This window comes from Aspergillus alliaceus, assembly GCF_009176365.1.
Source record: "Aspergillus alliaceus strain CBS 536.65 unplaced genomic scaffold BDW43scaffold_46, whole genome shotgun sequence".
Taxonomy (NCBI): Eukaryota; Fungi; Ascomycota; class Eurotiomycetes; order Eurotiales; family Aspergillaceae; genus Aspergillus; species Aspergillus alliaceus.
The window spans coordinates 98,578-122,956 of NW_022474729.1; the positions used below are offsets into that span (position 1 = coordinate 98,578).

At 48.2% G+C, this 24,379-nt stretch overlaps 7 protein-coding genes across 7 annotated transcripts in view; 2 read left to right on the forward strand and 5 right to left on the reverse strand.

Moving 5' to 3' along the window:
• BDW43DRAFT_302673 (alpha/beta-hydrolase) overlaps positions 1-502 on the reverse strand; it is a gene marked incomplete at both ends in the record, with an annotated part of 899 nt that extends 397 nt beyond the window's left edge. The window contains one exon of the mRNA XM_032045281.1: positions 58-502. Coding sequence (XP_031896906.1) covers positions 58-502 — 445 coding nt within the window. The remainder of the gene's footprint in view (positions 1-57) is intronic.
• Positions 503-967: 465 nt separating this feature from the next.
• On the forward strand, positions 968-4,178 carry BDW43DRAFT_286626 (J domain-containing protein). Its single transcript, XM_032043066.1, has 5 exons — positions 968-1,231; positions 1,291-1,375; positions 1,453-1,679; positions 1,741-2,398; positions 2,456-4,178. The coding sequence occupies exons 1-5, from the start codon at positions 1,202-1,204 to the stop codon at positions 3,613-3,615; spliced, it is 2,160 nt and encodes a 719-aa protein (XP_031896907.1). The 5' UTR covers positions 968-1,201; the 3' UTR covers positions 3,616-4,178.
• A 1,134-nt stretch (positions 4,179-5,312) lies between these two features.
• On the reverse strand, positions 5,313-6,507 carry BDW43DRAFT_302675 (Zn(II)2Cys6 transcription factor domain-containing protein; the record flags this gene model as incomplete). Its single annotated transcript, XM_032045282.1, has 3 exons — positions 5,313-6,036; positions 6,123-6,220; positions 6,304-6,507. The coding sequence occupies 3 exons, from the start codon at positions 6,505-6,507 to the stop codon at positions 5,313-5,315; spliced, it is 1,026 nt and encodes a 341-aa protein (XP_031896908.1).
• A 3,068-nt stretch (positions 6,508-9,575) lies between these two features.
• On the reverse strand, positions 9,576-11,877 carry BDW43DRAFT_171809 (D-arabinono-1,4-lactone oxidase). Its single transcript, XM_032038740.1, has one exon. It carries the CDS (start codon positions 11,713-11,715, stop codon positions 9,964-9,966), a length of 1,752 nt encoding a protein of 583 aa, XP_031896909.1. The 5' UTR covers positions 11,716-11,877; the 3' UTR covers positions 9,576-9,963.
• A 229-nt stretch (positions 11,878-12,106) lies between these two features.
• BDW43DRAFT_286655 (putative gelsolin repeat protein) lies at positions 12,107-18,420 on the reverse strand. The gene is made up of 3 exons (XM_032043067.1): positions 18,104-18,420; positions 12,848-17,972; positions 12,107-12,781 (listed from the first exon to the last, which is right to left on the reverse strand). Exons 1-3 carry the CDS (start codon positions 18,264-18,266, stop codon positions 12,538-12,540), a joined length of 5,532 nt encoding a protein of 1,843 aa, XP_031896910.1. The 5' UTR covers positions 18,267-18,420; the 3' UTR covers positions 12,107-12,537.
• Positions 18,421-19,374: 954 nt separating this feature from the next.
• Positions 19,375-20,801, reverse strand: BDW43DRAFT_286658 (ADP-ribosylation factor-like protein 2). The gene is made up of 6 exons (XM_032043068.1): positions 20,704-20,801; positions 20,542-20,652; positions 20,468-20,484; positions 20,265-20,410; positions 20,128-20,208; positions 19,375-20,032 (listed from the first exon to the last, which is right to left on the reverse strand). The coding sequence occupies exons 1-6, from the start codon at positions 20,760-20,762 to the stop codon at positions 19,901-19,903; spliced, it is 546 nt and encodes a 181-aa protein (XP_031896911.1). The 5' UTR covers positions 20,763-20,801; the 3' UTR covers positions 19,375-19,900.
• A 1,273-nt stretch (positions 20,802-22,074) lies between these two features.
• Positions 22,075-23,939, forward strand: BDW43DRAFT_321664 (GNAT family N-acetyltransferase; the record flags this gene model as incomplete). Its single annotated transcript, XM_032049378.1, has 2 exons — positions 22,075-23,810; positions 23,876-23,939. Exons 1-2 carry the CDS (start codon positions 22,102-22,104, stop codon positions 23,937-23,939), a joined length of 1,773 nt encoding a protein of 590 aa, XP_031896912.1. The 5' UTR covers positions 22,075-22,101.
• Between the last annotated feature and the right edge of the window lie 440 nt (positions 23,940-24,379).

Consider the following 24,379-nt stretch of genomic DNA (forward strand, 5'->3'; position numbering starts at 1 on the left):
TTTTTTTGCGTAAGCTAGAATAGTAAAGCCAACAATGCAAAGCAAAAGCAAACAAACAACAGACATCAATCCTCAACTCCACCCTTCGTTCCCTTGATGACGCATCTGAATCCAGTAGGACACTCGCATCCGACGCTCCCAAGGGTAGCACGATGCTGCTCATATACGCTAGCCGTACAATCCCACCTTTTTTTCCCTGTACCTGTCTCTCAATCTCCCCTAAACCTTTGGTACTCTGCGTTACCGGCATGCCGCAATACGAGTGTGTAATGAGCACCACGTCCTTGCCTTGGTCTGCGAGCTTGGAAATTTCTGAGCCACTAAACGCGACATCATCCTCCATGCATGGTGGCTCTTTGACCCCACTTTGGTATCCCACGCTCGGGAGATGCAGCGCGCGTATTGAGTGGCCTTGAGCTGCTACCGCGTTCACCATTGCATCGTATAACTCTGGCATGCCAAACGCTCCTGGGATGGAGAGTATTGCTGGCTTGTTTGACATGATCTGAGAGGTAATGGGGATCTCTGGAAGATCCTCTAGGTGCTACTCAGGGTAACAAGCCCTTCATCTTGACATATGTGTGCTATATATATTGTACTACCTAGAGCATTGTTTCCAGCCCTAAAAAGCTAGGCAGTGTACATATTCCCATTCAAAATGGAATTTTGACATCTTCATCGGGCCTGACGAGTACCCGAACAGAAATCAGTTGATAACTAGAACAGATACCTTAAGCAGGGGGGGAAATCATGTAATTCGACAAAATAGTAGGAGATATCGAAGCACAGTATAGTACGCAGAAAGTGGGTCGAGGACAAAGAGTAACCTTTAACTTTGCCTTATTTTTGTGGCGAAGACAGCACCCTGAAGCCAGGCCCTGCTAGGAAGGCGGTGGGGGTGGTGACCGCCCGTAAAGGACACGGTCGATCAGATTGAATGTTAGTTAACAGTTAGTACGGATGCGATAATTATCAAGACAGACGACAACCTTCCCTCCTGCCACTCACCCTCCTTTTACCTCTCCTAGAAGGGAATATGCTCCTGGAGGTAGCCACCTAGATCCTGAATTTCGTCGCCTATTGCCACTCTACCCAGGAAGATATTCATCTCACCAACACATTTGTGTGTCCCGACGGTCACACGTTGTCCCATAGTCTTGCCCATCGCGGGCGACCGTGTCTTCTGTGAAACTGCGTCACCATGTCTACAGATTACACCTATGATGAACAGGTCACTACGCAACTGTCTTCAAGATTGGGGATCGATCAGCTAACACTTCTCTTCTGAAGGGTCAATTTTTCCCGTTCTTCATCTTAACCCTCACGGGTCTGGTCACATTTCCCTTAACATATAACCTTCTTAAGCCGAGCAAAGGTCAGTACCGACTGCTTTCCGAATTTGAGCTGCGACTGTGCGATCTAATATCGATCCTGACTCTCCAATCGCGACAGAACTTGAGAATACCGCCCCTCGAATAAAGTCAGGGTACAGGCCAGAACATGGCGACCTCATCGAGGCGCAGAAGCGTAAGCGCCTACGCAAAGAGCGCAGGATCAAGCGCATCGTTACCGTTATTGTTGGTTATGCCGTCATGGCATGGATGGTTTATTTGATTCTTGTCACCGCGAGGACGGCACCGAAGATCTGGGATCCGTATGACATCCTCGGCATTTCAAGGGTGAGCTCCCATGTAAACACCGTACAAGGGAGGACATCAACTAACTAGCTTCATCTGTCAGAGCGCCGATGAAAAAGCTATCTCTAGGCACTACAAGCGTCTCTCTCTTATCTATCACCCCGACAAGATTCGACCAGATCCTGCGAAGAATGAGACTATTGAAATGCTCAACGAGCGTTTCGTTGAGCTGACCAAAGCCTACAAAGCGTTGACAGATGAGGAAGTTCGCAACAACTACATCCAATACGGTCACCCAGATGGCAAGCAAAGCTTCAGCATTGGTATTGCACTTCCGCAGTTCATTGTCACCGAGGGCAATGGCAAATACGTTCTGCTGGTCTATGGCGGCTTGCTCGGTGTGCTCCTACCTTACATCGTTGGCAAGTGGTGGTATGGCTCGCAGCGATACACCAAAGAGAAAGTCCTCGTCGCTAGCGCAGGAAACATCTTCCGGGAATACAAAGATGGTCTCACCGGGGGCGGAATCATCGGTGCTCTGTCCTCTGGCGATGAGTTCAAGGAAATGCTCAAGGGCTTACAAGCAGAAGCTGGGTTGGCAAAGCTGGAGAAGATGGTATTGGCAGATGATGCCACGTTCCTGTCTTCCGCAGACCGTGAAAAACTCAAGGAACTGGATGATTCCACCCGGCGGAAGGCGCTCGCGTTATTGTGGGCTTACGTCGGCCGCATTGATTTGGATGACGCTACACTCAACGGAGGTAAGTTATTTCCGATCAAAGGTTGTACCTGGTCGGTTTATTGATATTTCCATCTAGAAAAGTATGAGGCTGCCCCTATTGCACTCTCTTTGACTGAAGCATTCACGGCTATTGCTCTTGCCTTCGGTAACCTTCGTCCAATCCTGGGCTCTTTCCAAGTTTCTCAAAATATAATCCAAGCCATCGCCCCGGGATCATCTCCGCTCCTTCAATTGCCCTACTTTACCGATGAGGTTGTCAAGTCTATCGAAGGCGAAGATGCCAAAACTCACTACACCGTCCAAAAGTTCATGGGCCTCCCTGAAGATAAGCGACGCAGCCTCACAATTGGCGCAGGTCTTTTATCCGAAAAACAATACGCAAGTGCTATCTCTGTTGCTAAACAACTGCCTGCTTTCGAAGTCTCCAAAGCGTTCTTTAAGGTGATGGGAGAAAAGGTTATCACGCCAAGCAGCCTTGTCCAGCTAGTTGTGAAAGCCCGTTTCATCCCGCCAGGCTATTCGAACGTCCCCGAAGTATCCCCAGCCGATCTTGAAGATGTGGACCCGGATGAGGATGATCTTGACGCTCTCATGGGCCGGAAGTCTACCAAGACCAAGAAGCTCGCTAACGGTGAGAAGGTGGAGAGTAAGGTGGAAACCATCCAACCGCCACTTGCCCATGCACCATACCTGGCCCGTGATCACTCTCCTCGGTGGCATGTTTTCTTGGCCGATCCCAAGCAGGGCAAGATGGCTGTGCCACCATTCACCTTCACCACCTTTGATAAGCCCTTGTTCGACGAATCTGGAAAGCCTACATTCAACGTTCAGACCCTCAAGATGCAGTTCCAAGCTCCTCCCCAGGTGGGAGATTTCACTTTTGTGATGCACTTGCTTTGCGACAGCTACCTCGGTCTTGATACGAAGATGGAAGTCACGCTGCACATTGATGATCCCGCTAAAGCAGCTGCCCTGGAGGAAGAAGATGATATCAGTGAACCCGATGAAGGTAAATCTTTGTCCTCGCTGGATACCACATTCATGCCTAAAGGTAACGCTAACTCACTATTAACTGCAGATTCTATCGCCGGTCAAATGCAGGCCTTGAAGACAGGCCAACCGCCTAAGAAGAAGGCCAAGAAGGCAGACGATGAGTCCAGTGATGAAGAGAGTGATACAGACGGCGACGCAGGAGATACCAGCGACACCAACACTGAGACCGACATTGACGATTAAGCGGTCCAGTGGGTGATGAAAGGGAACAATGACCGGGAAAAATTAATAAAAAGAGCTATTAAAAAAAAAGACACTTCAATCAGATGATACAAGAAGGCGATATTAGTCGAAGATGGTACGGCGCCAAAAGGAGATTTGCAGAGACGAGATGACGAATTTCTTCCTCATCTATCCTTAGGATATCTCCTTTCGCTTTGTTTTACTACATATGTCGGGGTTGTTTCCTCTTGCTTACTACCTGTTAGATTATGCATTATATCCGGGAGTTCATACCTTTGTCTTGTGGAGTCTCGTTGTGGTCTCCTGCGAATCAATCCTTGGAGCGAAAGTAGCGATGGATGTAGTTCTGTTACCAATACCCATCATATTCGTCTACTTACGCAAGCTAGATTGTAGAGAGTAACTACTGTACCTCCTTTTCGGCATTAGATAAGGGAGAGTGTGGCTACAACAAACCATTTTTGACTATTGCATTTTACGGGGCCTTGTGTTTCTGGCAGTGGTGGTCAGCGACTACGAGTAAAGTCACATCGTTTTTTGTTCCCTAGACCAATAGTATATACTTTCGTTTTAAAGCAATCGGAGGCTCATCTTCTCATTATTAGAGAACGTCTCACTATATTTCCGTACCGCTTGTATTCAAGGCATAATGCCTCCTTTCATAGACAAACGCTGTCTGTATCCTCAGTTCTGGTTAAATCATAGCCATACATCAGCGCATTGGGACATGAAGAGGTTCGTTGAGAACAAGGGGTAGTCAATCGTGCCTGGCTGTCCAGAAGAGACATAAGAACCGACTACATCGGGAGTCTGGATATGAGTAGAACCGTCAATCAGCAATTGCCCAGCTCTGGGATGATGTTGTAGTGCTCCTAGTCGAGGCCAATCAGCAATTAAAATGGTAAAATGCAGATATGTGCAAGTAAGGTGGAGACCACCTTGCGGTTACAAGGAGAAGTTGCTCGCACCCATGTGTAACTGTAGATCCCTTTTATTGAACAACAGCCATCTATTCCCGCAGAGGTGGATGACGATCCAAAGCACTACAAGGGGTGAGGAGCATGGGCAAAATTCTGGTTTAGTCTATTTTATGGAGGCTACCTCATACTCGCCCGTTTGCTCCCCCAGCTGTGATCAACTCCTTCCAATTTGCAGGCTGCTCACGGCGTGCTCAGCTCGTCTCAGTGAGCAGTAACATAGAAGGATGATACCTTTGGTTTAAGACTCCGGAAATAAGTGAAACTATAAGCCCTAAACGGTCGAAAGCGTAAGGGAAAATTATCAATTGGTCATATGACCACTTCAGGTACTCAATTGATAGACAGCTATTGCCAATGAAGGTAGATGAAAGGCATAGTCAATGCCTCGGCCATGCCCGAGATTGGGCAGGCAGATTTGGGTCGGCTTCTGTCTCACATAGAAGGACCACGCGCTCACTACGCTGGCTATTGATTGTAAATGAGATCTGCGGATGGCTTAGGGTGAAGAGAGGGGTATATGCCACGCACTCAGATGATAATATAAAGTGAGAGGTAGGTAAGATAAAGAAAAACAGATGAGTGGATGTCAACGCGTTCTACGCGTGTAAAAAGATTTCGTTAGGACCGGGATATGGTGGGGGAAAGATGATAGCAAAGGAAATGATGGTCGAAAAGAGGACAAAGTGAATGGTGCCTCTGAGCAGACTCTGGAGAGATTTATCCACAGGGATAAGACGACCAACTTGGAGCGAGCCCCTGGTAAAGTGGATGTTGCTCTTGTAAGTGGAGGCTATAGTTACTGAGCATTTCAAGGGGCATGCTAGCAGAATGATGATGAGTCCCCGGCCCTATTGAGACTCCGGGATGAATAGGGCCTTTTGTAGGCTCTGCGTTATCTCCGGCGCCTGCGTAGTAATAGTATGAATTTTCCGGGTTGGACACTGGGGGTAACGGTTGAGGACACTTGCCCTCCCCTGGGAGGCCAGTCGGCGGCTCCACCGTTGACCGAGGCATCGTCACGCTGTGAAACCCAGTGTGTTGGTAGCCTGGATATTGCTCCTGGTGAGCCGGATGGACAGGTTGGTATTCCCATTTATAGGGGCTATTGGCCTTGGGGGAGGGGCCTATCGGACTGCAGTTGCTTGAGGAAGGCTCTGGAGGTGTCACAGGTTCTGGAGACGGGTCGGTAGTTGCGCTATCAGTAGCAGCGATATACCGCAGATATTGAAGGTCTTCGGAGTCTTCATCGGGTTCCTCTGCGTTCTCCTCGGCCTGTTTGATTAATCCTAGGCGGTCCAGAATCGCGTGTGTCAAAGGATAACCGTCAGGTGACTCCGTAAGGGGCTCTCCTGGAAACCCGTCTTTGTTTAAACAGAGCTTATAGAGTCTCTGTAGCGCCTTCACAACGAGTGAATGGTGCGACTCGAGCATTTCGACGAAGCTATTCGGCCATCAGAATCGGAGTTAGGCTCATTTCTTAACCACAGAGCTGAAAATAATAGACAGGAATAGTGGAAGTCCTCTTACCCTCGCGAATAGACCTTTGTCTGTGTAGCCTTCCTCTCTCGAAAGAGACATGGATGATTATATGCGGAACAGCGGTTACATGGCTGTTTCCCGTCACACTAAGATGAATGAGCACGAAAAGGCACGAGTGCTATGAAAGTATGCAAGAAAAAGATTTAGGAAATGCCACTGCTTCACCAACCTTGGTCTTCTTGACTCTACAGCGATCACAAGCCTTGAGTACGTGCTTGCGCTTCACTCGAAAGACGCGTTGGTCGTGCTTGTCTTCTCCCAACGATGCGCGAGCTTCTAGCTGCGACAACGACGACATTGCCGCAAGATCGTACATGGCATCTGGAAAGCCGGGAATGTGCGACTTGGGCCGTAACTTTGGTTGGCGGGACATTTTCTTCAGAGTTCACCAGTGTGCAGCAAGAAGACTAGTAGAGAAGGAAAGGCAATTGAGCGATTTTCTGCAATCACAGGGTTGAAAAAGCTTGGGTATAAAAAGGAGCAGTGACTAATCCTCTGTCAGAAAGGAGGGGGAGGGGTAAAATGTTTAGATTTCTATAAAGCAGCAAGCAGGTGGGGTGCCAGATATTGGTAGGGAAGAGAGAGGCTGAGAGCTCTTTTCCGAACACATGTCGATATCACGTTTATCAAACATCCCAAGGGAAGAAAAAGCAAAAAAAAAAGAACTCGCAAGGGCCCCGCATGAATGCACACATTTTTCCTTTCCCCACCTCAATGTAAACCATATACAGATTGAAGAGGGTGACGTGGATTACGGCTTGTCACGATATCAACCGGTCCGGTCGCTCGACATCCCTCAGTAATTTGTGGCTGTGGCAGCCTGGACGACACACCGGGGCCCCCACGGTCAATACAGAGAGCTTGGCCTCGCACGCATCAACACAGGTGACCATTTCGCTGGCCATAACAATCCAGCGGTCAGGCTTGACGGTCCGAGCCGTCATCGCGGGAAAACGACGGCCATCACATCGTTCACTAGATCGGCCCTAGCCGGGAACAACCCTTGTCCCCTTGGGCAGCGAGACGCAGAGTAAGCATCAAGATTACATCTTCTGACACGCGGTCCAAGTAGTGTTCATTCCCCCTAACCATGCGCTATACCCCACGTAGATGTAGCAGGCGGCAGTGTTATTTTCTCTTTTTTTTCGGTTTTGTATCATCAAGATGAAGAAGCATCATGCAGGCCAGAGGGCCTTGCTGCGATATCGCAAGTTAAATCGGTGAGCATCAGCTTATGGTCTCTTGGGCGCCTATCGGTTGATTTGACAGCTGTCATTGGCGCATTGACCCTCCATCACACTTCGACTATCATATGCAGTGGACGGGCGCGTGCCATATCCTGGCTCACTGTTTCTGCCAAGAGGATTGACTGCTGCTTATCCAATAAGGGGTACTGTTCTTTAGCCTTGTTTTCCTTTTCGTTACTCGTTCTCATATCGTACGGTACTGTACAGTTCACCACCCTAGGGCGACGCAGATGCTCGAAGCCTGTGTACGATCAGCGCGGCAATATCGGATCGAGTAAATCTATATAATACAACGTTATATGTCAAGTGACATTCTTCTCTGAGACGTGCAAGACGGCGGCGGCGTGGCGCGTCTGGAGAAAATGAGAATAGCTGTATCCAATCACCCATGCGTTTGGGTCGCATCGCGTGTATGACGCGACGATTTCATGGCTAGACAAAAAAGGAGATTGAGTCGAGGACACGGCCTGTTGGCACCAAGGTGAGGTCATCACCTGACAAGCAGATTGGTGAAGTGATGAATCTTTGATGGTAAAGCAGTATTCGGGGATGCTCATGTCTAGGATAGAGCCAATCAAGAACTCTTAATTTAGCATCTTCCAATCATTTAAGGACGCGCATAAAGGTCGTACAGTATTTCTTGTATGCACGGCCTATTTGATACATCGACGTACTTGCTGTGTAGCGAATCGTCGAGTTCTCGGCTGCCGAAAAAAGCAATACATGGCATGGGCGTGCCCATGTCATTTTCCGCTTTTTCCCTGGATCTGCACGGATTATTCACAAGCTGGAGAAAATGATTAGAAGAGCAAAAGGAAGGATTGGCAAAAAAGAAAAGAAAAAAAAAAGTGAGTAAAAGGAGAAACCGGCAGTAGCCTTGCACCAAGACAAATTGCAAGACAGGGATTCATACTCTTTCGCTCCCCTCTTTAGGACGAAGCTAAGAACCTGGACAGGTACACGACTGCCCCTCTTTCTTTAACTTGCTTAGCGGCTGAGGAACCTCCGACTGCAAGGCAAGCGCAAGCTGCAGGAAAGGTCCGTCCACTCGCATCCAGGCTGAGCGGAAGAGGGGTTTGAAGTTGGCATCGCCGTCATAGCGGACTCTGAATCATTCGGAGCTGTGACTGAAATCGATACGTCCCAGCGAAGGAAAATCTGTCAAGTCACTAGCACAGTTCCTCTTCAGGACCAATCGGCGATGTGGCGCAGTTCCGTGCCAACGTCGTTGCTATTATCCCTCGTATTCAGTCCTTTTTTCGTCATCTCTGGAGAAGAATATGAGTTTACTCCTCTCGTTTTGTTCCTCTCATGAAATAGCAGTATTATAGTAACCCAAGGATTGTGATGGAGTGAGTGGAGAGCGGAAGGAGAAGTACAAGGAGAAGTAGTAAAGGAAAGGGTTGTGGTGGCCGGCAAAGGAATAGAGAGAGCCAATGAACGTGATCTCATGTGCCCCACGATGACCACATCAACTCCATATTCATTACTATTGTTGCTGCTACTACTACTAGTACTACCATCACCATCGTGTCCACAATGACACTCGCCTGCTCTGCTAGCAGCATTGTTGTTCTACACCTATACCAATCCTCAGATTGACTACCACAAGGACACTTCTTCGGTGGAAACAACAGTCATCCCTCCCACTTTCACAAGAAGAGGATCCTGGCGTCGCCTGCATATCAGGACTTGAAAAGACCTGACGTAATATCATTACACAGAACTCCCCATGCATATGTTCAGTGCGTGCTCAGTCATGACAAAAAAGAAATGTCCTATTACTTTAATCCTTGTCTGCAACCTCTGCCAAAAAGGGATATCGCTGTGACTCGGCTTAACAATGCTAATGTATCCGGCAGCACTGATGCTTGGTGAAGGTTGACCAAACAAAGAGAGAACCCGACCTCTCAGAATGGCTAACAGGAAAAGCCAAATGTGAAGCATCTGCACATCTCTGCATATACATTGCCCTAGGCAGTATGTATGTATTGAAAATCCTCCCAACTGTGGCCGCTAGTAAGGTGCGAGGTCAGGCACATGTCTAATGCATGACAGTGTCTTTTCCATACTAGGCTCGTATCAGATTGCTAGGAGCGTCTCAGCCTTGATGTCACTTGGAAAATTTTTGGGATCGGATTCCCCATATGCCTGCCGTATTCGACCAACGTCCGGTCATTATGTCCCCCTGGTATAGAGCATAGCACGCCCAATATAACCGGGGAAGACGTCCCCATGACATCGGACTACCTGACACGGGGAACAACTATCCCGAGTACAGATATGATAGAGTGATGGCGAAAATCGGAGAGATTGCTGCTCGTTTCTTTCTCGGGTGAAAACTCCGACCCAGCAAACAAAAATTTGACTAATGAGAAAGGAGAGACTGGAAAGAAAAATGCCGAAATGAGAAATAATACGAATGCTTGGCAGGCAACCACCTAGTCATTTCGCCGGTCACCACCCCAAAGACTTTTTTTTTGGAGGATATGAGAAGAATAAAAAAATTCCTTATTTTTCTGTTTATTATTTTTTCCTCTTCGTGTTTGCTACTTTGAATTCGTCCATTCATGTTCTATCCATCATGAGCGCTCATCTAGGTGGACAGTGCTAGCTTCGCCAGCCGCTAGAAGATCGAAACTTTCTTCGCTGGTTGCTGTTGATGGGCTCATCCCTTCTGACGAACCATCATACTCCTTTCCTCTAGTCAACAAGGGTTTAACTTGGCTCCCTGTATTCCCCAGCCACTGCTTATCTCCGACCCACTCCATACCATCACCAGCCCCACGGAATCCTGCCTTCCGACGGGATTTTTCGCGCTCTAGGAGCGGAAGATTTGTCGACTCGGTAGACATTGTTTCATCCTTCTCGCCACCAGGTAAGGCAAGGTTGCGACGATGCCATTCGCCAAGAAACATACCATCGGGATCAACCTCTTGACGCACCTTTAACCATTCATCCATGTCCTTTCCATACAGCTCTTGTAGCTCATGACGTCCAGTGACTTTGAAGTTTTTGGCCCAGTGTGGTTTCGCGCCCATCTCACGCATGAGCCACTCGAACGCCTCGTAATACCTATCCCTACAGGGGGGATCCCGGAGGTATGGTCGATATAGAGTGGCGTTGAGATATAATGTTGGGCCGTCGTGGCAGCTAGGGTCAAGGAAAGGACGAGGATTCTTGTTATGCGTTGAGTCCGCAACTCTGACCTCGATGGGGCTGTGTACCCACAATCCTTCGACCGGGAATGGGATACACGCTGTCTCAGAGTCTCCATTTAACCAGGCTGACAGGCGTATGATAGCCTCTGGGCCTTTCTCCAAGGGCAATGCCCACTCATTAACAAATTGCGAGTAGAGACAGTTCATCAACAGACCGGAGCGAGCGGGTTCGACTGCCTCCGTGACCTTTACCCCCGGTCTAAACCCATATTGCAAACCGAAGACCAACCATTCAACCCACGGGAGAATACGAGGGAAATAATTGGCAAGCGCCAGCAAGTTATGATAGATATGATATCCGATCGTCTCTCCATAGAACGTCGTTGGCGGTGCACGAAGGGGCAGATCTGTTTTATCCGCATGCCAGACGATAGCAGATTGCTCATACGGCATCCACCAGACGCGGACGAACTCGCGCGAGGTCCACAGGCCAGTTGACCACTCAGCCAAGATACTCGATAGTGGACGTCGAGCCTGTCGCCACGCGACCTTAAATGATGCCTCCGCCCTGAAAGTGACCTCGACGATAATACCTAGTGCCCCAAGGGAGATAAGAGCGGCGCGGAAAAGCGACGGGTTATTGGTAGCGCTGCAGCGTACCAATTGCCCGTTAGCCAGAACTAACTTAAGCGACGTGATACATTCAGAGATTAGTCCATGCTTCAAAGAGCTTCCGTGTGTGCCCGTCGAAATTACACCCGCAATGGATTGCTCGTCAATGCTCCCCAGATTAGACAAAGTCAACCCATGTTTTCCCAGATGTTCACCCAAGTCCCTTAATCGAATGCCCGCCTCAACTGTCACATCCCCTGTCTCAGGCGAAATTTCCAAGACACGATTAAACTTGTCCAGGTTCACCAGCCAGGATGATGTGCATGTCAAGTCGGAAGGCGAATGGCCACTACCAACGGTGACCAAGCGACGGCGGCACCGACGAGCTAAAGTTACAAGTTTTTGAATCTCTTCAATCGAGTGTGGCTGTACATAAAGCTCCGGCCGCGAGAAGAACGTCCTAGCCCATGTATGATGGATATGCTCTGTTGATGCGCGAAAAGGCACTGCGGGGTCAAGCCGGGAGAGTTCGCGATGAATGGTGGGGTCTAGAGTCTCCATATTGGAATTTTGAGATATACCGTAATTCCAAATGGGGCTATTGTTCGTGTAGATCAGTCAAGGCACATTGTTGTCTAGGTAATCCCAGAGGAGGTTAAGAGTTTGAGTGTTGCCCTTAGGCAATCTTTGTATCAGATGCATCTCAGGAACCGTCTGACAAAGAAAAAAAAAGTAAAAAGGGACTAAACTTGTTAAGTGGCGATGATGGAACGCCGACAGCCTATGGCGAATCGGAGTGGGCCGGAGTCGGGCCGAAAGATTTTCGACCTCAGGCCATACATAATCTGATAACGATAAGCCATCTTCTGCACAAGCATGTATGGCATGCAGCAACCTTAATCACGTATATAAGTAGTATATAAGATGTGCATATATCCTTACGGCCAGTATCGGGAATTTGCATGATCATATGAATATTGACCTATAGAACAACTAGTGTCATGATCAAAACCAAGTTTTCCCCCGAATAATTCATGCATTTGTGCCCAAGTACAGCAAGTTTAGATATGTACGTACATATCCAGAGCCATAAAGTATCATACATCAGAAGAAAACCAGATATGCAGAAGAAATCACCAATATGTACCTGATGTGGCTCCCAAAACTCCCCTGACAATGTACAGACAATTGGTCCCACGAGGCTCCTTGGATTATGCTTCTCATGTCCACCTTTCCGTTCTATCCATTGGCCGGTTGAAAACAGTCTCTGTACAGACACCAGTATATGCACATTCCAGATGTAAGTATCTATAGGCAAGAAAACAAGGAGTGAGAGAGAAGAAAAAAAGTGAACAAGAAACAAACCGAAAATAACAAGACTAATTAGGAACGAACGGCTTCAATGGCTGCATTCAAGGGAAAAACACGTGGGGGTATGGGCAAGGAAGCCTGCTCCCACTTGCGGAACGCTGGGCTGCAAGCATCCGGAACGCCGCCGAGAGACACAAAACTCTTAGGAATAAATGGCCGGTCTTGGAGTGAAGCGGCCAAGATGCCATACTCGTGTGCGAATACCATGGCCGTTACGAACTCTGCTGGTCGGTTGGACGCTTGTTCGCTGACAATTCTAGACGGTACAGTTAGCAGGTCCAGATCTAAATGAGTTTATTGTTTCGACAGGGGGTATACTTACACGTAGATCTCGAAGAAAGTGTCGAGGACATAGATTCCGTTGGCCTTGATGTCCTTCTGGCAGAAAGGCTCGATCTCTTGGACAGTGTCATTTGGTCGGATCACTGGCGACGCGGATCCTGGCCGTCGCAACCAGAAGCCTGCTGACCGCTGGCCGAGCTCATGGTCAATACGAAGTAGTCTCGGATGGTAACACGCATGGTTAGGTTTTAACCGCCAATAATCTGGGCGCCAGTAATCTCCCGATCCACCGCGCAGTGGAAAACATTCAGAAAAGCTCTCTGGCTCTTCTCCTTCGGCGACCTCTTCGAACTCGCCGGTCAACCCAAGGTCCATGCCAATCAACCGAGCGGCTCCGACCTCTTCAGCTGCACTGCCTTTGCCTTTCCACAAATACACCTTGCCAAACATGGCGGATATTACGAATGGATAGCCAGAGCACAGGCTCTGCAGAGAGAAATTTACTTCGTCGAAGACCATTTGCCCGAGATGTTTCCTTCCACAGAGCATGAAAAAGGCAGAGGAGCTGGAACGAGAACTGAGGCCTCTACGGGTTATGAGAATTCCACCGAGAGCTTGGATAAAGCGTGTCGTTTCTTTTCCCTGCTTGATGATTTCCAATTTGCAGCCGTTCTCCTTGGCCACCTTCTTCGAAAAGGACTGTGCGTCGTCTACAGCTGCATCGGGTACATCATCACCACACCAAAGATGGGCCTCTGACCGTGCGCTACCGGCAGCTTCGAATAGATGCACGCAGAGGTACATGCTGCCTTCATAGAGGATGTACTCCTGGTTGACTGGAAGATCTTGTTTCTTCCCGTCACCTGTGATCTCCCACATTTGCTTCCGCAGGGTCCTGATTTTCTGACTCTCGCTCTTGCTCGTCAACATTAATTGAGCATCGATGTTCACGCCATCACTCGGGTTGGGGAATGTCTTGAAAAAGCTAGAAATAGCTTCCAGCGATTCATCAGTCTGAGGTACCAATGATGCAGAAGATCTTGGCGAAAATTGGTCCACAGAAGGGCTAGTCTTGGGAGGAACAGGAGGGGAAGGCAAAGTCTTTTCCCGTGGGGATGACGGCGACATGCCAGGAGCAGTCCTTCGGTAAGGAGTCGGGGAAGGGTATATTTGGTTTTGCTTGAAGCTGGACCTAAGAGGAGACGGAGATGGAGACGAAAAATGGATCGGCGAACTTCTAGATTGCCTAAACTCAGGCGCGGGTGTAGATGGGGCTGCTTTCGGAGGAGGAATTGGTTTGAAAGAACCTTGACGCTTTTCTAGGTCCTCAGAGGTTCTTTCAGATTTCTGGGTGAGCTTCTCAAATTCCGTGACTGGCTTAGATTGGGGAGTCCCAAATTTCTGCCTAGAGTCCCTCTCCACCATGCGAGGAATGCTCCTTTTGAACTCAATTGGCTTGCCTGTGTTTGATGGAACAGGCTGGGTCAAGGCTGCCTCTGAAGGGGTGGGCGTAGTAATTACCCCGTCAGGGAGCGGCCAGCCACTAGAATTGCCTGCAGGACTTTGGGGAGCCGACGGGCTTGCTTTAGATTCCTTAGTATCAGCCGAAGGTAGATTTACCTTAGTATTAGTTTCTTTCTTAGGTACGGTGTCAGATACGGAGACTTCTGGTTTCATGGTAGTTAAAAGCAGGGGACTCTCCTGGGAACCAGCCTTTTCACCTTTTATCGAGACCATTGGCACAGGTTCCTCGATGGTAGGGGACGATGGAATCAGCTGACAGTCAGTGTCATCCTTCGATGCAGCCTCAGGATCCTTGGCTTCAGAGAACATTGATATCCCGGATAATAAAGTATCTCTATGCGATACAGGATATTTGAGAGTTGTTTCCTGGTCATCAGAGTGAGTGATTGTCATTGGAGAAAGAATTTCTCCTTTTGGTACATGGTCCGCCATGGAGAATTGGTTCCCCTTAATATCGGAAGCTCGAAAACTCTCTTGAGAGCCAGGTTCTTCCTTCGATGGAGAACTCATGGCCTCAGGATCCTTAGTTTCAGAGAATACTGTTATCTCGGATGCAATGGTATCTCTATTCGATGTAGGATTTCTGAGGGCTGTTTCCTCGTTATAAGACTGGGCAACAGACACTGGAGAAATAATCTCTTCTTTTGGTACGTTGTCCAGCATGGAGACTTCCTTCGCCTCGATTTCAAGGGATGTTGGAAGCTCCTGAGTAGTAGTCTCTTCCTTCGGTAAAAGGTCCTTTGTGAAGCCTTCCTTTTCCTTGATTACAGAAGATGGGGATGCCTCCTGAAAACCCGATCCTTCCTTCGGTGCCAAGTCTGTGGCTAGGGTCTTAGGCTCGTCCATACTTGGAGGTTCCGGGTCCTCGTGAGATTCGGCTGCTTCCTTTGATGCGGGAACTACGGCTTCTGAAGCCACCGGGTTCGGGAGACGTCTCTTTGGGCCCCTGGCACGGCTTTTCGTCATATGTGTGAGCGGGGCAGCAGGATTCGGAGTTGATGATTCGGTAACATTGATGGGCACCGCACTTGTCGACCCATACATAGCCGCAGGAGGACCGCGAGACAAGAGGCCCGCTAAGGCAGGGTTTATTCGGCCTGCGAGTTTACCTTTAGTAGCGAGACCTTCAGCTGGAGCAGGCGCACTTGTGGTCTGCACGACATTCCCCGATGGCAAAGCACGCACCGGTTGGATGGCCTCATCACTTGATTTTTTCTGCTCTTCTTCAACTACAGCTTTCCCCAAATCACCCTCCAATTTTTCCAGCTTGTTTTGATCCATCTGTCCGCTGACAGAAGGATCGGGTTCAGGTATCTGATCCTGGGTATCGGGTACATCGGAATTGTGTTCCTTCGTTGCCGGTGGCGGGCTAGGGGAACGGTTGACACTCTCCAGCTCTGATGAAAATTGGGGCGAAAGCTGTGGTGTCCCGGGCTCTCTAGGAGAAAACGAAGCGGGTGTATCAGACGTGTTGCTTTTGGCACTGCTGGACTTGGTTAGGTTTTGCCGTTTCGTAATGGCTTCTGGAATGAATTTGGCGGGAGCATCGTTCTCTCCTGCAGTATTGCGCCGTAACGAGCCTCCGCTTGATTTCATTGCCTCTCGCTGTTTTAAAATACTTTCTTTCAATTCATCAACCTTCTGGCTTTTCTTCGGACCTCCTGTAGTATTCAACGCTGCTTTCCCTCTCAGGATATTATCTTTGAGCGCATCCGGTGGGACATAGTTTGATGACTCTGTTTTCTTCAGCTTTCCAAAAACATTTTTGAACTCTGGTTCTTCTTTAGTTCCTTGATCCTTGACAACTTCTCGTTTTCGAAGATTGGCTCGGAAATCTATCACAGGGGACTGGGGTTTCGGTCTATTCAACAAGGGATCTCTGGTAGGTGAGACCCTAGTTGGTGAGAGCGCAGAATCAAAGCTCGTATTTGAGGTTGGTGTCAATAAAGTCGGGGCACGCTTGCGCCTGGTGGCGGCCTGCTCCGTGATTTCTGGTTCGATCTCCGCTGCCTTAGGAGCGTCTTCCGGGCTTTTGTCTTCAGAAATGTTCTCGGCCGGTGGTGCGTTATTGTCTTCAATGCCAGGAGTGGGGGGCTCCGCTGGAGTTTCCTTTGCTTTGCTTATTGTTTCCGACGTACCAAACAAATCCGGAACTCCGGAAACACTCGATGTCTTTGAGTGACTGCCAGGGGCGGCAGTCCGCATTAGTCCCACAGGAGTGACTTCTTTGAAGGTGTTTGACCGGCCCATATCGATACTACCACCCCTTGATTGCCGTTCTCTGCTCCACGTTGTTGATTGTGAGGGTTGCTTCTTATGTTTTGGGGAGTCAGGACGGTTCAGAGCGCTCTCCAGCCAAGTGGATTTAGTCGGACTCCATCGCTTAGGGTCCATAGTCCTTGAGACTACAGGGCTAGTGGGCTGTAGTGAAGCAGCGTCACTGTTCTCCAAAGTGCTGGCAGACCTCGTATGGAGTGCAATTTGTGGCCTCGCGGGGCTCCCATCTGGTCGTACACTGCTACTGCCGTTAGAAACCGGAGTAGCTGGGCGTTCATTGTCTTTGCCAATCGTTGCCTCGCTATGGCTAGAGCTAGGTCGATACGTTGGTAAAGCTGAGCTATCACGGGTAAGTCTAGGAGAGGACAAAAGATCGTTATTACTCGGTGCAGCGAAACTGTTCCGGTTGCCAGCCAGTGAATGGCCCCGGCTCAGTCCGGATGGAAGTTGAGCGCTCCAGCGTTTTGAAACACTATCAGATCGTTTCATCATAGCGCTTTGGACAAACCCTCCAAGTCCCTTAGTCGGTGAAGTAGAACGTTCTGGGGAGAGGCGCCTAGGTGAAAGAGGCGTCGTCATTTGATCCTCTAAGCCTGCCTCAGTTTTCCGGGGTTCGAACTTCTGTGCACTTGACAAAGGCACTGGAGATCCAAGTCCCGTAGCTGTTGAGACAGAAGATACGCTTGAATATCGATGGCCGAGGCTACTATCTGCGAAGGTGGAGCTTGCTCTTGAGGGTGAGCGTGACCGTATCTCTCCAACATCAATTTGACCAGATTCCTTTTCTAGCTCATGGGTATGTTCCGGCTCTGTTTCCGACTCTAAAAGACCCTTGTCCTGTGTCGACAGTTCTTGTACTTCTTCTGTCGCCTTTATGGGTATTGGAGAGCTGGCACTTTGGTCTGCTTGATCCAATGAAGGAACCTCCTTTGTGGTAGGCGAGCGCACAGTTGGGCTACTCGATAATCCACGATCGTTATTCGAAGCGCTTGACATGGCTCTCGAACGGTTTTCACGGACGGGAGAAGTAGAAAAGAAAGGTCTATTGAGTTCCCGCGACGATGGCCGTTGCTGCCAGGACAAAGTCCCGGCTCTGCTTCGTAGGGAAGCTGAAGGGGCCTTCGGGGAGGCTTCGAACTCGGTTATATCCACTCTCGACCCTCTTCGGCTACCATTGGTAGTTACCGGTTCGTCGTCTCGGGTCACTTCCGATTTGCTGCTGGTATCACGATCTGGAGTTCGAGGGGTTGGCTCAAGATGCTCGGGGGGGTCGATGGCTCGTAGACCGAACGACGACGTGCTCAGTCGAGCGTTATCTAATAAAGATGGAGAGTCCTTTGTCGGCGATATCGATCGTGCCCGCTCTACATTGATTCCGCAAGAAGGACAAAATCAGCTTCTGATACTGGATCTCTTGGAAGGGCGCAGTGGTCCGTGAGTGCATAACTCACGGACGAATGCGGGAGAGCAAAATAACAAGGGACTCCAGATATACCAGCTCTTCGAGCCTGCCTCTCCTTTCGACCTTGCAGGATCTCCTCTTCCAGCTTCCTGGTACGTTCCTCGTCTTCCTTGTCGCGCTTCTCTCCGAGTTCTCGGATTCGAAGAAGGAAGTCATTGACATCCTCTGAGCCCTCGGCGTCGGCTGAGGAAGACATGGTCACCTTGGCAGATGATATGTCACAAAGTCAAAGAGGAAAAAGGAAAAGGGAAGGGAACGAAAATCAATGAACGCCTCCCAAACGAAACAAACGGCAGGCCAGAACTGTGGGGTTTGGCGAGAGGCGCACCAACCGAGGGGGGAGAGGGGGGGGGGGGGGGGATGGTTGGAAGGAAGTGATCAAGAATTAACCAACCAGTCAGACGAGTTGATAATAATTCCTAACTAAGCCAGTAACCAAGAGGGAAAAGGGACAGAAAAAAGAAAAAGGAAAAAGGAAATAAGAGTAGCTCGGAGTTCAATTCCACGGCACAATAGAAGGCTGAAGTGTGATCGATAAATTGATCAAGCCTCGCTTCTCCTATAATTTTGATTTCTGCCTATCGATTTTCTGGACCTCTGGAGGGTGTGTGGTGAAGACATCAGTTTCAGCTTTTTCACCCTTTACGCTGCCCGATTGCAATCAGGTCGTTGTCCTGTGATGGGGACCCAGCTGAGGTCAGTAGATTTTACATGGGAAAGCCAACAAGCCAAACGCACATCACACGGCAGCCCCACTAGTCCAAGTCCATCCTTGCTGAAAAGAGGCGCCCGACCGCCAGATACTCTTCATTCGGTTTTCTTCTTTAGCGACCGCCAGTCGTATACATAGCGGATGCCAATCTGCAGTAAGGGCTCGATTGCAGCTTGGTTGTACTTTTTTTTTACCGGATAGATAACATTTACATATATATGGATGTACATACACACACACTGAAAGATCGGTGTTATCCTACGAGGAAATTGGCAGCTTTTATGTATTTTGTTTTGTTGTTTCTTAACGGGGTAGATTGTTTACGTTCCTTGACCCAAAAGCCCCAGCCCAACCAAAAGGAAGAGAGTAAGAAAAAAAAGCAAATGGGAAAAGGGAACATTTCCGGACTTCGGCTCTTGCGCGCGGTGGAGCAAATTTAAATCTTATGGATTTTTGCCACCCCGCGATCGGAAACACAGCGAACAAGATGGATAATCTATGGTTGTTCACTAAATCAATTAGCTTGTCGTGGTTAAAATGGTCCTTGATTCACCGGTATTAAACTATTTGTCGATGAAACTTCGTGGTTAAACTTGGCAGTAGATCCACGGATGGTTTTAAGACACATGACGCTTCTGGTCTCCTTCTGACCCACGGACCTTGAATTGACAGGTGGAAAGAATGACAGTGAGCAGTGAGACATCGCGCCTGATGATGAGGTTTCGTCGTCCTAGATACTCCCCGTTCTGGTGGGACACCAAGGACACCAACCCGAAAATCTGAAATCCATCACACCATTGCCTCTCTTGTCGCTTTAAGATTCTGAACAATTCCTTCTCTCAGCTCATTGTTAGACTAAGATCAGATCGTACCATCTGAGCATACCTAAACAAACCCCTTGTCCTCTACCCTTGTCGTGCAAAAAAGCAAAAAAGAAGCCCCAAAGAATTAAATTTAGTGTGGAATACTAGGAAACTCAGCTAGCTGCAAGTGGACAAAAGATTTTTAGAATGCAATATTGCATGATGACAGACGAAGGGGAAGGAAAAGACGTGAATAAGACACTAGCACTAGCATCCATCATTTACTAGGTATATAACAGCCATCATCGGCTCGATTTAGTAAAGAAACAGTCTGTCTTTCGCATCTTGTACCACCCATTCTAGACCCGCATGAAGATTTCTTCCTGTCATGGCACTGCAGGGTAATATCTTCCACTTATGGGTCTTGATCGAATCTAGGTCCAGTTGCTGTGGAAGAATCAGCATTGTTCGTGACACGTGAAAAAAAACGCAAAGAAGTCGCCGCAAGTCCAAAGAGGATGGAAACGAAAACAGAAACTCACTCTGTGTACTTCTTCCTCTGTCATGCATCCTTCAACGTCAGTTTTGTTTAGGAATATTAAAAGGCTGGCGCCCGTCAGTCGCTGTACACTTGATTAGTCTAAATACCCGACAAACTCTTTCGAAGGCCGGAAAGTACCTCTTCAAGAAGAAGGCCTGCCAGTTCATCCCGACAATCACCAACTCTTAGACGATCTGTTGCATCTACTACCCAGACTAAAGTATCTGTCTTCTCAAAGTAGTTTTTCCAGTATGACCGTAGTGTCTTTTGCCCTCCCACATCCCCTAGTTGTGACAGGTTAGCGGGTGGAGACCTGCGAGAATATCGATGGCGATTCTTACAAATATTGAGTTTGTATCTGCAGGGAAGTTAGTGGCTTTTTTTTTAACTCAAGTTGCAAGGCGAGGCTTGTTACCCCTGAAAATCAATTGTTCTGATGATGAAACCTAGCGTGGGACTGACGGTGGTGACATCCTCATTCATAATCTGCTTGACGATCGTAGTCTTTCCGGCATTATCAAGGCCACTGTGATTGTGGCTCAGCATGTTAATCAGCAGATCCTACCATATAACATACAGCATCAAGATTCGCATCTCTTTATCTTTTAGTCTGGCTTTTCTCAGAATAGACAACATTTTGATGTTGGCGTGCGACAGACCTTGGGTCAGCTGAGAGATGTGGTTGGGTTCAAAGTCAAGCTGGGGTTTCCGCAACGAGGCTGCGGAGATCACTTTTCAACCACCCAGAGAAGTAGAACCCTAATCAGACAACGCAACCTAGTATAATTTAATAAAGCTGTATCTCTATTTAACTTAAGATTTCCGTGCTCTATATTTTTTGGAAGTGACCCTTGACTTGAGTCAAAGTATGACCTTAGTACGAAGTATATATGAGGGATACGGAGATTTCTTTTTCAGATGTTTTGCTCCCTTTACAGATTTATGAGAGTTAAGTTCTTTTCGCCTGACGCTGAGTGAATATCCAGGCGACCACCACTGGCAATAGACGACCATTGATTGTAACAAAGCCTCGGTACCTTACTCCCCTTCCATTAATCACATATACACTTACAGTACTACATTCTTACAGCACAAGCCCACCAGGACCTGTGACAGAGGCAGAGTATCCTTTAATCAAAGACAAGGCTTTGTTCAATAGAAGTCCACTGATCTAAGGAATCTGACCAAGAGAGAAGTTTCTGGTGCTGACAACTGTCTCGCAGGTTTTTCTTATTGATATTATTCAATATCTTTCTAGACAGAATGGACAAGAAGATCCATCAGCCCAATTATTTATCGCCTGGAAGTGAAGCATCCAGAAAGGCTCCGAACCCCCAACACTCTGATAGCCATGGGCTTATATGCACTGGTGCACCTGAAGCCAACGATCAATCTGGGAAAATGTCGACCCCAACGACAGCCCCAGGTAATCTGTCACCTGCTAATAAACACGTTCATCAACACAAGTCTGCGTGGCCTAATTCATCAGCCACAAACGTAGGCAACTTTCCTACAACCTCAGACGTGGAGGGGCAGGGTCCTTCGAGGAAGCATCAGACCCTACAAGAGGGCCAAAACAAACAAAGTATCCCATCAAAGCCTAGTGCTAAAGGTCGTTCACAAGCCTGGAGGCCCTCGCCTACTCCTTATATCGCACCTCCTATCAGACAACGCCGACCATTAGCACACAAGGAACTTCCAAAAAGACATACGAATCCTGCTTGTTGTAGAACTGGGCAGTTACAAGCTTCTGTCAATATTTCTTCCCCAAAGTCTGCTGAACCCACGTCTGAGCTAACAGTGTCGCAAGTGTGTCAAGAGACTAAAACTACCCCACTCGAGACACCGTGTCCAAGCAGAATATTAAATGCGAATACGGCTGGTAAGGTAGATGGTAAGACACCCTGGAGCTATAGTAGGCAAAATCATTTAGGCTAACATATAAATAGATAAGAAAGTAAATAACCCGGTCATAATGGCCACCAACGATGAATCAGATGTCATCGTCCTCCGTCGTTGTGGAAGTGTAAACAGACCCATACCCCTTCGGCAACCTCCAAAAGAAAACACCCGCAAGATTCCCCAGCCCAATCCGGACTCCTCGCAAAACAGACACGCTGGTGTTCAGGCAGTAAGCGACATCCAGAAAGACACTGGAAATGGAACTGGGACTCATAAAGGTGACACCCCTACTGGCAAATTGCCGTCCAAAAAAGAGACTCCATCAAAAGAAGAGGCAATGGAAGAGCTCAATCGCTTCCGGGTAGAGATTGTCCAACAGGCACACCTGGCTCGCTTCAAAGACCTCAACTTTCCTACAGCCAACCCAGAAGTCCTCGAAAGATGCCGAACTGGTCCTGGAACGGATCCAAACTCTGATGTTTACCTGTCGATCACCAAATGTCGTCTTGCTCCAAACCAATCAGCATGCATTTCCAGTGCAACGGCCTTCTTATCTAGAGTTGACCTGGAGGCAGATAAGCCCCTCCTGTCTGAGGCTGAGGCAGTTGCTGCTCAGTGGAAAGCCTATGAACTCAGTCCTGCTATCTACCCAATCGTTACAGACGGAGAGGTGACCCTGTCATCTGAACCAACTGATGAGCAAAAGCATATACGGACACAGCTTGCATATTCTTGTCTCCAAGGGGGTGCTGACGGCCAGAATACCGGGACCGGGAAGGGACAAAAGCATAGCTGGACTGATATTTACTATGCTAATTGGGAATACCGTCCGCATTCCTGCTCCTCTACCTATGAGGCATTTCGTGATTGGTTCCGTCGTTGGCTCAATGCTACCATCCAAATTTGTTGCTATGCCGATATTTATCACCACGCTTTTTTTGATGGAACGGCGCATCCGGATGGCGTACGTACTATGTATGTTCCAGATTTAGACGACCATACGACTCGCCTTAAAATGGAAGATAAAGAGTCGCGACTCCATCAGCATGAAACTGTCCAAGGTTACTGCCACAACTGGGAGATTCACGATAAGAAGGAACGTGACGAATACCGGCTTCGGCGGGAGATTGCACGCGAGCATTATCTTGAAGGTTTGAGAAATGTTCCACAACCCAGTCCAAGTGTGCTCAAGGAAAACGTTTACCTCCGCCCTGTTGAAGTCGGCGATGTGCCAGGGCTCCTTGAAATCTTCAATTGGTACTCAGATAACTCTCCTCTGAGCTCTAATATCGATACTCTCCAGTCTGAGGATATTCGTCAGAGTATTGATAACAGCATTGAGGAGAAACTGCCCTTCCTTGTTGCTACGGAGCGCAAAATCGGGGCTATATCAAAAGGAAGTCCTGGAAGGATCCTCGGTTATGCACTAGCGACTGACTACCTTGGACGCAGAACCAGTGGTCGATTTACGGCAGAGTTGCAGCTGTTTGTCAAACCTGGACACTTGCATAAAGGCATCGGAAAGTGTTTAATGGATAAGCTTCTGGAAGTTTGTGACCCTACCTACATTCCGAAGCGTGGCTACTTCTTCGATTGCAATAGGGATGACCATGCCGGGTACTGGTCAGGAGGTCGACGCAGACTTGGCCGCCTTCTTTTTATCATCAGCTACCCACCTGACAAAAAATCTACTTACAGCTGGATTGAAGGCTGGCTCAAAAGCAATTATAACTTTGAAGAGCAGGGTCAGCTCAAGGGTGCGAGAGTCAAATTTGATCGTTTGTAAGTTCCCCACACCTCCCTGAATTACAAGCTTGAAATCCAGCATACCCACTAACATTCACCAGCCTCAACGTCACTTACCTTATTCGAAATATCGGTTACCATACCGGTGATAGGTTCGAGCCATAGATTGAGCCAGTGAATCCAAATCGGTTGGACAGTGCCAGTCAGTCAGCCCACGCGTGAATTGGCTTGTCCCGCTAAAAGAATGGCGATATTTAGTTCTTCTGCAGGATGCTAATGGATAACCTTGGAGTTCTGTAGGATAAGCTTTTCACTCAATCATCTAAATTGGGTTGTTAATACGCTAAAGAAACTGCACTCGAAGTTTACATTAACTACATCACTTTAGTTTTCCTGTTGTCTTTTTCCACGCCAAATTGTCAGCTCAGTCATAGCAGCGGAAATTTATTCCTGGAAACCGAAAAGTAAAAGAAAAAGGTCAAAATCGAAAGACGAACAAAAAGAGGATACAGGGGACGATGCTTTCGCTGAAGTTAAAAATCTACTGTTTATGTATGTTAGCGATTTAGCAATGAAGTAGTGGCACTAAACCTATCGATTCCTAG

Bases quoted from the DNA above. Each gene is read 5' to 3' on its own strand.
- BDW43DRAFT_286626 (XM_032043066.1), top strand. From the start codon at position 1,202: ATGTCTACAGATTACACCTATGATGAACAG. The intron at 1,680-1,740 runs GTGAGCTCCCAT...TTCATCTGTCAG, and splicing joins ACATCCTCGGCATTTCAAGG to AGCGCCGATGAAAAAGCTAT. The intron at 2,399-2,455 runs GTAAGTTATTTC...ATTTCCATCTAG, and splicing joins TGACGCTACACTCAACGGAG to AAAAGTATGAGGCTGCCCCT.
- BDW43DRAFT_171809 (XM_032038740.1), bottom strand. From the start codon at position 11,715: ATGGAGACTCTAGACCCCACCATTCATCGCGAACTCTCCCGGCTTGAC.
- BDW43DRAFT_286655 (XM_032043067.1), bottom strand. From the start codon at position 18,266: ATGTCTTCCTCAGCCGACGCCGAGGGCTCAGAGGATGTCAATGACTTC. The intron at 17,973-18,103 runs GTATATCTGGAG...GAATCAATGTAG, and splicing joins GAGGCAGGCTCGAAGAGCTG to AGCGGGCACGATCGATATCG. The intron at 12,782-12,847 runs GTAAGTATACCC...TGTACCGTCTAG, and splicing joins ACTTTCTTCGAGATCTACGT to AATTGTCAGCGAACAAGCGT.
- BDW43DRAFT_286658 (XM_032043068.1), bottom strand. From the start codon at position 20,762: ATGTTGTCTATTCTGAGAAAAGCCAGACTAAAAGATAAAGAGATGCGA. The intron at 20,653-20,703 runs GTATGTTATATG...CCACAATCACAG, and splicing joins GAGATGCGAATCTTGATGCT to TGGCCTTGATAATGCCGGAA. The intron at 20,209-20,264 runs GTACTTTCCGGC...TCAAGTGTACAG, and splicing joins CAGGCCTTCTTCTTGAAGAG to CGACTGACGGGCGCCAGCCT.